Here is a 13,835-nt window from a genome sequence, read left to right as displayed (position 1 = left end):
GTGAAGTTCCCAATCCGCACTGGGCCCGCGTGGGAACTATAGCCCAAGCCCTCTTGTTCTGAGAGGAGGCCTGTGCCCAGCAGTGGGACGTATATAGGCTGGGATGATGACCTATCAGCTATAGCTCCACTACTGGACATACTGTCGTTACCGGTGCGAAGCCGGGCCACGCGACTAGTCTATAAAGTCTATAACCTAACCAACAAAAAGTTGGAATACCCCCGACATCGTCACTTCAAAGTTCAATATCTCAAAAATGTGAGATATCCGTTACAATATCATTTAATATCTCAAAAACTGTACCGATTTTGATAAAACATGTTTAAGAACCATCGCAAAAAACCCTGCTTTCAAATAAAAAAACCGCATTCAAATCGGTTCACTCGTTTAAGAGCTACGGTGCCACAAACAGACATACAGACACACATAACGGTCAAACTTATAATCTACCCCGGGGGTTAAAATTAAATAGAGGTATTCTTTAGTTTAGAGAGAGAGAGGCCAATGGAACGTAGTTTTTTAACCTCCGACGCAAAAAGAGGGTGTTATATATAAGTTTGACCGCTATGTGTGTCTGTCTGCCTATATGTGGCACCGTAGCTCTTAAACGGGTGGACCGATTTGAACACGGTTTTTTTATTTGGAAGCAAATTTTCTAGCGATGATCCTTAGACATGTTTTATAAAAGCGGTTCAGCCGTTTTTGAGATATTGAACTTTGAAGTGACAAAGTCGGGGGTTTTCCAACTAAAAGTTGGAAAGTTGGTTAGGTTAAGGTTATGATTTCATACAAAAGTCCTATTTGTGTAAAACTCATTTTGCGTCGCCGTGCATAAAACCGAATGCAGCAGAATTTACGCGACTCACATCAGAACTCTTCACAACTTTGGGGGAGGCCTATGTCCAACAGTGGACGTCTTTCTGATGATGATGATGATGAAGACGATGACATCACAGCTCAAAAAATCAATCAATCAATATTTCAATATTTTGGCCTTACCCTTAAAGTTTTTCATTTCAGTTCAGGGCTCCGAGTGTCATGATAAGGTAACTTAATCAAACAAGGCACCCTCAAGGTGTTTATGTTTGTGTATGGGTCGTAAACCGTCCCGCGTGCACCGGCGCAGACGCAGTGTTATCCGTTATCTGTATGCACCGCGCAAACACTGTCTAGACTGAGGGGCAAGATTGGAATGTTGTGACCGTCAAAAGTTAACCACTGTAGGAGATCTGAGATTTAATCTCACTCGATCTCTTAGCTCAAGTTTCTGTGAGAGGTTTTAAACGCGGACTGTACTACAGCGAAAGACAGCCTTGTGTGATTCAAAAGTACACTCACCCTGCTAATAATAGGCTACTGGACTTCTTCGAGCTGGCCAGTCTTACCTTCCACCGGCCCTATACCACGAAGTGCAAAACTCGAACTTCGTAGGTATGTTGCCGTCCCGCTCATGTCATTTAATACGCGAGTGAAAGGGACGGTGCGATACGAACTTCGATTTGCGAGTTTCGTAGTAGCCCATCTGGGTTACCTGCTACCCGACTCTACCTGAAGCAGCTGCAGCGTCTTCTTGATTCCACATTCCACGAGGCACTAGATCATTTTTTTAACAAACGAATTTCGACGACGACAGGATTCGTACGAGAGAGGGACGATACTAAAGTTTTACAGTTAACTGACATTTGTGGTCAATAAAGTAAATCCATACTAATATTATAAATGCGAAAGTAACTCTGTCTGTCTGTCTGTCTGTCTGTCTGTCTGTCTGTTACGCTTTCACGCCAAAACCGCTGAACCGATTTGGATGAAATTTCGTACAGAGATAGAATAGACCATGGGAAAGAACATAGGCTATGTTTTATCGCGAAAAAGAGGCTTTAAGGGGTTGAAATAGGGGATGAAAGTTTATATGGTGGAAGTTCGTCGCTGTCGAAGATAAAACCATGTAACTTGGCATTTAGGAACTTAATAAAAAATAAGTCGGTATTTGTAAGAGCTTTTTTGAAAATTCGACCTGTGGGGGGATGAAATAGGGGATGAAAGTTCATATGGAAGGTCGTCATTATCGAAGATAAATCGATGAGTCTTTATTAAACTTGCCATTTCGGCACGTGATTAAGAGATAAATAGACATTTTTTCGCGCGTTTTTTTAAATTCTTCCTGTATGGGGGTGAAATAGGGGATGAAAGTTTATATATAAAGATCGTCATTGTCGAAGATAAATCGATGGTTCTTTGTGAAACTTGGCATTTGGGCACGTGATCCATACTATCCATACTAATATTATAAATGCGAAAGTAACTCTGTCTGTCTGTCTGTCTGTCTGTCTGTCTGTCTGTTACGCTTTCACGCCAAAACCGCTGAACCGATTTGGATGAAATTTCGTACAGAGATAGAATAGACCATGGGAAAGAACATAGGCTATGTTTTATCGCGAAAAAGAGGCTTTAAGGGGTTGAAATAGGGGATGAAAGTTTATATGGTGGAAGTTCGTCGCTGTCGAAGATAAAACCATGTAACTTGGCATTTAGGAACTTAATAAAAAATAAGTCGGTATTTGTAAGAGCTTTTTTGAAAATTCGACCTGTGGGGGGATGAAATAGGTGATGAAAGTTCATATGGAAGGTCGTCATTATCGAAGATAAATCGATGAGTCTTTATTAAACTTGCCATTTCGGCACGTGATTAAGAGATAAATAGACATTTTTCGCGCGTTTTTTTAAATTCTTCCTGTATGGGGGTGAAATAGGGGATGAAAGTTTATATATAAAGATCGTCATTGTCGAAGATAAATCGATGGTTCTTTGTGAAACTTGGCATTTGGGCACGTGATAAGAGATAAATAGATATTTGTTCGCGCGTTTTTTAAAATTCTTCCTGTGTGAGGGTGAAATAGGGGATGAAAGTTTATATGAAGGTCGTCATTGTCGAATATAAATCGATTGTACTTTATGAAACTTTGCATTTGGGCACTTATAAAAAATAAAATAGATATTTGTTCAAGCGTTTTTGAAAATTTTACCTGCGAGGGGATGAAATAGGGGATGAAAACTTATATGGAACGTCGTCATTATCAAAGATAAATCGATGAATCTTTATGTTTAGGTATTCGATAAGAACAAAAAAAACTGGTTAAATTCGACTCAGACTCGCGCATCAAGGGTTCCGTACGTAGGTATTTATGAATGAATATCCAGTGTTAGGAAAAAAATTGCTAATAGAGCTACCTTTATACAAAATTCCAAGTTTCTAGGACAGCCGGAAGTACCCTAAACCTTTTTCAGTTAAGGCGATTTGTATGGAAACACTTTTTTAATGACTGTAGCTTTTGATTGCGTTAACTTAGAAGTTCGATTTTTTCACAGCTTCCGGGACTATTGACCTGAGTTTAGGGTTTTAATTTCAACTCGATACATACTCCGCGCGTTTACGGGATATAGGGTCTAAGGGTTCCATTTTTTTCCTTTTGAGGTACGGAACCCTAAAAAACATTTGTTCCGGCTCTTTTCACATTTCGACATTTTTCATACTTGAAAATATGGGGATGAAAGTTCTTAAGGAATTCCAAACAAATTTATGTGTAGCTATGCTTAGTAAGAATGACGTCTTAATTATAATCCTACCCTCCTAACTTACAATAAAGGACGTAAGATGTCAAGAGTTCACTATGAAGAATTAGTCCTTTTGTGTTGGCAGGGTAGAATACACGTCGTATTGCTAAAATATGGCTACCCGCAAAATATTTATGTTTTAGAACGAATGGAAGAACAAAAAAAAAATAGTTTAGATATAAAGCATGTATTAAAATAGCTTATTTTCAGTAAACCGTAGAGGTTTCTATGTGCTATTATTGGCAGAATAGGTACCCTAAATAACTTAAACACTTTCCAAAGTTACTATTCCACGCGGACGAAGTCGCGGGCAAAAGCTAGTAGGAGATAAATAGATATTTGTTCGCGCGTTTTTTAAAATTCTTCCTGTGTGAGGGTGAAATAGGGGATGAAAGTTTATATGAAGGTCGTCATTGTCGAATATAAATCGATTGTACTTTATGAAACTTTGCATTTGGGCACTTATAAAAAATAAAATAGATATTTGTTCAAGCGTTTTTGAAAATTTTACCTGCGAGGGGATGAAATAGGGGATGAAAACTTATATGGAACGTCGTCATTATCAAAGATAAATCGATGAATCTTTATGTTTAGGTATTCGATAAGAACAAAAAAAACTGGTTAAATTCGACTCAGACTCGCGCATCAAGGGTTCCGTACGTAGGTATTTATGAATGAATATCCAGTGTTAGGAAAAAATTGCTAATAGGACAGCCGGAAGTACCCTAAACCTTTTTCAGTTAAGGCGATTTGTATGGAAACACTTTTTTAATGACTGTAGCTTTTGATTGCGTTAACTTAGAAGTTCGATTTTTTCACAGCTTCCGGACTATTGACCTGAGTTTAGGGTTTAATTTCAACTCGATACATACTCCGCGCGTTTACGGGATATAGGGTCTAAGGGTTCCATTTTTTCCTTTTGAGGTACGGAACCCTAAAAAACATTTGTTCCGGCTCTTTTCACATTTCGACATTTTTCATACTTGAAAATATGGGGATGAAAGTTCTTAAGGAATTCCAAACAAATTTATGTGTAGCTATGCTTAGTAAGAATGACGTCTTAATTATAATCCTACCCTCCTAACTTACAATAAAGGACGTAAGATGTCAAGAGTTCACTATGAAGAATTAGTCCTTTTGTGTTGGCAGGGTAGAATACACGTCGTATTGCTAAAATATGGCTACCCGCAAAATATTTATGTTTTAGAACGAATGGAAGAACAAAAAAAAAATAGTTTAGATATAAAGCATGTATTAAAATAGCTTATTTTCAGTAAACCGTAGAGGTTTCTATGTGCTATTATTGGCAGAATAGGTACCCTAAATAACTTAAACACTTTCCAAAGTTACTATTCCACGCGGACGAAGTCGCGGGCAAAAGCTAGTAAAAATAATAAATACTGAACTATTCTGTTTCATTTAAGATTTCAAGAAGTATGTAATTGGAAGATCGCACATGGTTTCGTCAGTGAACAGTAGATCTTGGGTCTAATCAAGTTGGCCACCCCTGGTTTAGATTATTAGGTTAAAGTACTTTTAAAAAGCTCTTGCAACAATATAGAAATAATAATTAGCAGAGATGCGCAGTCACTGTCCGTGAAACTGCCGCGTCATTAATTAAGAGCTGCCACCATCGGATGGGGGGGGGGTCCATTAGTTGAGTGATATAATGACTATTTAATTAGGTCAGATGCCGTCTTAGGCAGTACTGTCGTTGAATATAGGACAGCTGTTCAACCCGTCCGAAGTCACTATCAATATCTGACACAAGCGTGCATATAGATACCTATAATATTTGATACGACTATATTTCTAAGGTCAGTAGAATACTACTACAATAGTATTGTAAAACTCTTTATCCATATACTAATATTATAAATGCGAAAGTGTGTGTGTTTGTGTGTATGTTTGTCCGTCTTTGTTGTTGATTTTTGGCATAGAGATAGTTATGGGCCAGAGAGTGACATAGGCTACTTTTTATCCCGGAAAAATGCACAGTTCCCGAGGGAACAGCGCGCGATAACCGAATTCCACGCAGGCGAAGCCGCAGGCAAAAGCTAGTCGTACATAAAATTAACAGATAACAAGATAATTAACGACTGGATAGCCAAGTGATAAAGAGAACCTGACTATAAAGCTTGAGGTCCCGGGCTCGTTCCCCGGTCGGGGCAGCAGGGCTACGACACTTATACTATTTAATACGAGAGCGAGAGGGACGGTACGATACGAACTTCGAGTTTCTAGTTTCGTAGTAGCCCTGCAGACATAATTTTTTGTGAATAATACGAATGTTTGTTCTCTGGTCTTGGTCGTTTAATATGTAACGAGATTGTGAGAGGAGGCGTGTACCCTGCAGAGGGACATTGGCTGGGATGATGATGATTCTTAAGTAACAGTTTATTAGGTTTCCGGGTCACAGAGGCGCCTCCTGCCGCCAACAACTCCAAACCAACAGAGCGCCCGAACGGTTACCATATTGACTTTAAAATTTAACACTCTTCAAACTTTATTCCCTACTACGGAAACAAAACAAAACAAGACTTTATTCCTTCGAAACATGGACTCATTTTCATTAAAAATACTGCGAAATTTACTTAGCGAGGCATAATACAGTTAAGCTTTGAGTATATGGGATAAAGCTGAGTTTATTTTGACTCGCAACCTTTTGCGTTGGCGATGGTCGCTTCGCTACGTATATCTTGACTTTTGTTTGCTTTGTATTTTGTGCGAAATCCTGTTTTCTTTATGTTTTTCGTTGGTTGAATCAGTTATGTTGTTTACGTGAACTTCGGTAGGTGTAAGTCTAAAAGTCAAGATTGTATACCTACGGTTTGAAGTTGAAACCGCAACCTAAAATAGGTGCCAAAGTTACGAGTTTGTAGAGTTATTTGATCTAAGAGGATGTGACAATACCTATTCAATTTAGTTAGTTACATTTAAATAGTTTATACTAAGTTTTAAGTTTCTATAATTTTATCATATAAATTCGTAACCGTATTTTCTTCTTCCGAAAATCTTTTGGAATTAATAAAATATTATTATAGAAACAGCAATGCATGAAAAATATAAGGTGCTAAATAAACTTGTTTAATTTCACGCAATAGAAATGAAAAGTAGAGTCTATGTATAAATTGCAGAGAACTTTTTTACACTCTTTCTCTTTTTCTTTCACTAGCGCTTTCAGAAAAACCATCATTGCCAACAAGGTTTTAGGTTTAAACTTTGACAATGACCAAAACGGTACAATAATGACAGGTTGCTAGCCTGTCGCCTACGGTATACCTTAACCTAACCTATATCCTCAGTCGCCTCTTACGACATACGACATCCACAGAAGAAATGGAGAGGTGTTATTCTAACCCGACACCACACGGGTATCAGATGTATCTTAAAATCAATAAATATGCACACTTTTGTTATAGGTATCTATTCATAGTTTGCTCAAACTTATTTTTTCCGTAAATAAGAATTTTCTAAGTACTGGATAAAATAGCGTCTACCAATCAGTGCCTTGGTTTATTTATGATTAGCAATTGAATACTCAGAGCAACGACCCGATATTGGCTCCTTAATGACGCATTGTGAGATACAATAGAGGTAACGATGGCTCATGATGTCGGTGCTTCTGAAGATAATCTGGTTACTGTATCGAGGTGCACGGGACGAACTGGTAAACCACAAATGCCCACTACACGTGATGAATTGGGATTAAGTAGGTATATAAAAATACCCACGCTTTTTATTGTTTATTTGTATCTATGAAAAGTGGATTATAAGAGACCAGTTTCAATATTTGTTCATATAAATCGTTACTTTATATAAAAAATATTGAAAATATTATGGTTGATGACGTCCACGTCATAGTTTAATCTAGTTCAGCCACACCAACGCAATGAGGGCTATCGTTTTTTGTCTCACTAGATGGCGCACTGTGCGTGAGGTTTTTAAGTATGGCTTTCAAAGTCTGTTTTTACGGGTGTGAAAACAAAGTTTAGATTAAAATCATATTTAATACACCTTAAAACCGTACCATAAAAATATCGAGCATGCCACAGTGTTGCATAGTCCCCGTTTTGTTCGGAAAAAAGGGAGGACAAAGGTTTCCAAGAGACAAAACTGTCTCAAAACACAGACATTCATTGCCCCGGAACGCATATTTGCCATAATTAATTTCAGATATTGCAAAATATTCACAAAAATATTCTAATTATAAATAAACCCGCGTAGCTCACCCAAAAACTATGAGATTTGACATTTCGGAGACCTCACGCTACACTAGCGCCACTAGTGGCGAATTCATACGCGATAGCCCTCATTTCGTTAATTTGATCTCGATTCGTATGTTGAGCAGTTGAGCACCAGCATTATTTTACTTTTTATCTGTAGAGAAGTGGTAAACTGTCAAGAATGACACTCATGCCACTGTCAAAGTGTCATGTTTAAGATTGCGGGGCCAAATCGAATTTCGTAATTTATTCCACGCGTAAATCGTCAAATAGTCATTGCTTATTTATGTAATAAATCCATTTACATTATATTAAAATTATCTTACTATAGGAAGAGATTTAAAAAACATTTTTCAAATTCACACACGCAAATGAATCCCAAATGAGGGTCTTTGGACAGGCGAAATGTCGCTAGATGGCGTTGCTATCGTGAGGTCCGTTTTACGTTAAAATATTGCTGTTAATGGCTCATCTAGTTATTTAACCAATCGCAAGCGTGACAAATGTCAAAATAATTCGTATTAAATGGCGGCGGGCGCCATTTGCATTTTTCATAAAGGTGGATGCCAACCAAAATCAAAGATTTAAAAAGAGAACTCCAATGGTTTATGTCATGATTATCAGTGTTCGCATCATTTAGAATTAATATATTCTTAACCGACTTCAAAATAGGTGTGATCGAAGTTTCCCTACGATTAATTACAAACTGTCAGCGAGGCGCGGCGTTAAGTAATTAATTAATTACTGATTGACATTGTGTCAAGTCACGTTGTCAGTCGCATACGTAAGGGGGGGGGGGGTAGTACAGTCGACCAAGAATGTCCTTTACCGAGTGTTTACCATCATAAGATACGGATAAATTATGTCATATATACATGCGTATACAATGGCTCTTTATTCAATACCACGATAAGGTTGTGCCACCAGAGTTGAGGTCACACACAAGTACAATGTCGGGGTGTACACACGTGTAGTAAGCAATAGACGGCCTTATGCTGACTGTAGAGCGATCTTTTCCACGCAACCGTTTTCAACAGAGTGATAGGAGTTAAGACTAGATTTCAGCAGGTACCTAGTGCAATTTATAGCAGCAGATAATATCCATCCCACTAATATTATAAATGCGAAGGTTTATAAGTCTGTTTGTTTGTTACCTCATCACGTCTAAACCGCTAAACCGATTTAGATTAAATTCGGGCAACGGATAGTTTTCCCGCGGGATGGCGAAAAGAATAATGTAGCGCGAACCTTATTTTGATTTCAGAACGCAACCTATGCCTTCTCGCTCGCTCGGCATCTCTCGCTCTCTCGACTAGCAACTCCGATCGGTCGCACGCGCGCGCCTCGCGAGCCGTAATTTTGTGTACAAATTTATTCTTGTGAACCCAAATATTTAACTAAGAAGACGTTTAATTATACATACGAAAAGATAACAAGACGTTTCCTTTTGTCCTCCATCGACAATGGCGCCCAACTAGAAGCCAAGAAAATTTCACACGAAATCGACACGACGCCATCTTCCTCGAGCGAGTTCTCGGAATATTCGGTGATGGATACCTATCCGCCTAATTCAACCGCTATGAAAACCAGGAAGCAATGCCGCGAAGCCGGTCAACATCAGCGCGAGGGCGAAGATGCCGAGGATTTTCATTCCGGAGAAGACGACGGGGCTTCGCGCGCCGACGGCGCGCCCACTTCCCCAAACTCGCGCGCTTTTACAAGAAACGAGACCGCAAAGGAATCTAATACGATTGCAATTACCGAAGAGCAACTATCGAGTTTACTGTCGAGCGTAATGCGCAACGCGATGCAACACGCTGCCGCCATCAACCCAGTTCCCGCGCCCACATTCAGCCGCGAAGCGACGCCTCCGGCGCCCTCGCCATCCATCGCTGTTGCTACGGGAAACATGGCTAAATGTACAGCGCGTTTCGACGGCCGCGGCAGCGCCAATGCAGACAGGATCGAATCCTTCATCGACGCAGTTGAAATGTTCGTCGAATGCATGAACATCAGTGAAGAGCATGCCCTGAGGGGGCTCACGATGCTGTTCACCGACGACGCCGCTACGTGGTGGCGCGGCGTAAAAAGCAACGTGAAGACGTGGGCGGAGGCTACGACCCGCATGCGAGCGATGTACGGAGCCCCGCGCCCAGCATACAAACTACTCCGGGACATCTTCGCTTCAGAACAAAACGACGAGCGCGCGGAAACCTTCATATCCCGCATACGCGCCACATTCGCAAAGTTCCCTTACGAAATAGACATTAGATTGCAATTAGATATAGTGTATGGATTGTTGAATCGTAAAGTGCGTAAAAGTGTGCCGCGCGAATCTGTAAACGACGTCGAATCGTTATTAATGAAAGCGAGAGATGCCGAGGAAGCGAGGATCGAGGTAGGATCTGCTAGTGTTAAAATTCCTAGTAACAGTGATAACAGCCAAATTAAAATTCCCGCGCAACCGCCGCGCGGCGCATCTGTCAAACCGCACGACCGCGACGTTGCCGCTGTTATCGCTGCCAGTCCTTCGCCGATCAACGCCTCTCCTAGCGCGAGCGAGCTTAAATTTAAAACTTCTCGTCCGCGTTGTAGTTATTGTAAAAGTTTCGGTCATATTGTAACCGAGTGTCGGAAAATTCAGGCTAAAGAAACGAGTAAAACGGTTAATGGTGACAGTAGCGATACTAGGTCCGCTATTAAATGTTACGGTTGTAATCGACCAGGGGTAGTGAGATCGAGGTGTGATACTTGCAATACTAATAGGCCTACTACGTCGTCAACAGCTGATCTTCAGTCATTGAACACTTTAGAAAGCATCGACAGCTCACGCCCGCTAGTGGACGTCACTATCGCGGGGCGCAAGGGCGTCGCTATTTTGGACACTGGTGCTTCGCAGAGCGTGGCTAGTCCGGCTCTTCACAAGCTTCTGGTGAATTCTGGTGTCGAGTTCACGCCGACGCGGAGGACAGTAGGTTTGGCTGATGGATCTAACAAGGTACGTGATATTCTTACCGCTCAAGTGTCAGTCACTATTGGAGATCGCGAGGCTTTAGTAGATTTTCTTGTTTTTCCTGACAGTCAGTGTAGAACCTTACTGGGCCGTGACTTCATTTTAAATGCAGGAATAATTGTAAACATCCCTCAGTGCTGTTTTTCCTTTCAAAATGCCCCAAACCAGATGTTTACATTTGTTGAATCCTTCCAGTTGACACCTTATTACTCTGATCTAATGCAAACTGATACCAACTCATTAGTGTTGAGAGGTGATGAAGGTCACACTTTGTCATCTGTTGAAAGATCAGAACTTAATCGATTAATTTGTAACAGTGAGGAGCGATTTGCAACAGAGGGTCCGGCCACTGACTTTGCTACTCATCACATCAAAGTCAGCGAGGACCAGCAGCCTATTGCCTGCCAACCCTTCAGGATGTCCCAGAACAGGAGAGCCGCCCTGAAAGATGAACTGGATAAGCTACTCACTGCCAGTGTGATTGAAGAGTGCGAGTCACCATGGGCTGCGAATGTTGTCATGGTACCGAAGAAGGATGGAGGTATGCGTCTTTGTATTGATTATAGAAAACTGAATGAGGTGACCGAACCTGACAGGTACCCATTACCAAGAATCGAAGACATACTACATGCAGCTAAAACTAGCAACTACATGACCACCCTCGACCTGCGGTCTGGCTACTTTCAAGTCAATGTAGACCCTGCCGACCGTGACAAAACATGTTTCATCACACCGATGGGCACTTATAGGTTTATTCGAATGCCAATGGGTCTTCGAAACTCGGGAGCCACCTTCCAGAGACTCATTGATAGGTTTAAGGCCAATCTAGACCTAGCGAGTACAGTGCTAGCATATCTGGATGATATTATTGTGTTATCACCAGACTTTCAGACACATCTAAAGGATCTAAAAACTGTTTTCACCCGACTGGCTAAGTTCAACCTGCGAGTGAACCGTAACAAAAGCTGCTTTGCATGCCAGTCAGTAAAATTTTTGGGACATGTTATCGTCCCTGGTGGTATCCACATGGATCCAGACAAAACCTCAGCAATCACTGCCATGCCTCTGCCACAAAACGCCAAACATCTGAAATGTTTCTTACAAACTTCCAGCTGGTTCCGGAGATTTATTCCCGGCTACGCCGACGTCGCCCGGCCGCTCACCAACCTTCTGAAAAAGGACAGCGTGTGGTGCTGGGGCGAGCAACAGCAGCGAGCTTTCGACACTATCAAGACGCTGCTGACGACGGCGCCGATCCTGAGGCAGGCTGACGAGGCGCAACCCTTCGTGCTGCGCACGGATAGTAGCGGGTACTGTCTTGGAGCTGTTTTAATGCAGGGGGAGGGGCAGGACGAGCGCCCCATCGAGTACGCGAGCCGACAGCTGAACGCCGCCGAGCGTAATTACACGACCACCGAGCGCGAGGCGCTCGCCGTCGTGTGGGCTGTCAACAAGTTCAGAGGGTACATCGAAGGCGCACAGGTCATCGTCAAGACCGACCACCAACCCCTCAGATGGCTGATGAACACCAAGTCTCCCAGTGGCAGACTGGCGCGGTGGGCCCTCACTCTCGAGGAGTTCAATCTGCGCATCGACTACACTCCAGGTAAAATGAATGTGATCGCAGATACTCTCTCGCGCCCGCCGTGCTCGCAGGAAACGCAGAGCGATTGTGAACTATGCTCTGCCGTGGTTGATTTCCCGGCGCGTACACCCAGCGACGTACGCGACAATCAACTGAAAGATCCGGAGGTACGCAAAATAATCGATGACTTGGAATCCGACGACTCTCCATTTAGGGGGAGACAGTGGGCGGACCGAGGCTACGTACTCTCCGACGGTATTCTATACCGTTACGCACTGAACGACGACAGCGACGATGACGACGCTTGCCTCGTTATCCCGGAGCACGAGCGCACACAGGTGATGGCGGAGTACCACGACGCGGCCACCGCCGGCCACCTCGGGGCCGAGCGCACCCTGCGGCGCATCGCCGGCAAGTTCTATTGGCCCGGTATGCGGGCGTTCGTCACCGACTACGTCAAGCGCTGCGTCGCTTGCCAACGCTACAAGGCCGACAACAGGAAGCCGGCGGGGCTTCTGCAGACGCCAGCCCCCGCCAGGAGATTCGAGGTCGTATCTGTGGATTTATTTGGACCCTTACCCGAGACCGGCGACGGACATAGATGGATACTGATCGCAGAGGACGTGTGTACGCGCTGGGTAGAACTTTTCGCCCTACGCCAAGCTACTAGCCTGGAATGCGCTAAGACGCTCACATCAGAGGTGTTCCTACGCTACGGAGTCGCGCGCCGCTTGGTCAGTGACAATGGTGTCCAGTTCGTCAGCGACATCATGCAGCAAGTCTGCCACGTCATGGGTATCGAGCAAGCCCTGACCTCGTTCTACCACCCTTCCGCCAATCCTATCGAACGCAAGAATCGCGATCTCAAACCGCAACTGGCGATCCTCGTCGGCCGAGAACACGATACGTGGGACACTCACCTACCGGCCATTAGGTTCGCCATGAACTCTGCGGTCACCGCCAGTACGGGTCATTCACCTGCTTTCTTAACTTTCGGCAGAGAGCTTCGCGCGCCACACGACGCCGCAAGCGATATGCGAGCGATCGTGGAGCGCGACACGGCCGTATGCAGCGTGACACCGTACCTGCGGCGCCTGGCCGGCGCGCTGCTGGACGCGCGCGACGTGCACGAGCGCGCGCAGGCGCGGCACAAGGCGCACGCCGACGGGCAGCGCCGCCCGGCACCGGACTACGATCCGGGTACCCTGGTCTTGCTCAAGACTCAAGGCCCCAACGATACAGGTACAGGGCAGACGGCTAAGTTTATCCCTCGGAGGGACGGCCCCTACCGGGTGCGGGAAGCTGTCGGTCCTACTACGTATTTACTCGAACGCGTTAGTGACGGGGTGCTTTTGGGAAAGTATCACACCTCGCATCTTACTCCTTTCGTCGGCGACGT

General features: G+C 43.4%; 2 protein-coding genes across 2 annotated transcripts in view; one reads left to right on the top strand and one right to left on the bottom strand.

Moving 5' to 3' along the window:
• fra (neogenin protein frazzled) overlaps nucleotides 1-13,835 on the bottom strand; it is a 138,368-nt gene that overhangs the window by 77,087 nt on the left and 47,446 nt on the right.
• Nucleotides 9,282-10,665, top strand: LOC141443194 (uncharacterized; the record flags this gene model as incomplete). The annotated part of the gene is made up of 1 exon (XM_074108408.1): nucleotides 9,282-10,665. A coding segment is annotated over exon 1 (1,278 nt), but the record flags the coding sequence as incomplete, so codon positions are not given.

The sequence above is a fragment of the Choristoneura fumiferana genome, chromosome 27, assembly GCF_025370935.1.
Source record: "Choristoneura fumiferana chromosome 27, NRCan_CFum_1, whole genome shotgun sequence".
NCBI classification, from domain to species: domain Eukaryota; kingdom Metazoa; phylum Arthropoda; class Insecta; order Lepidoptera; family Tortricidae; genus Choristoneura; species Choristoneura fumiferana.
This window is presented reverse-complemented; position numbering and strand designations above follow the sequence as displayed.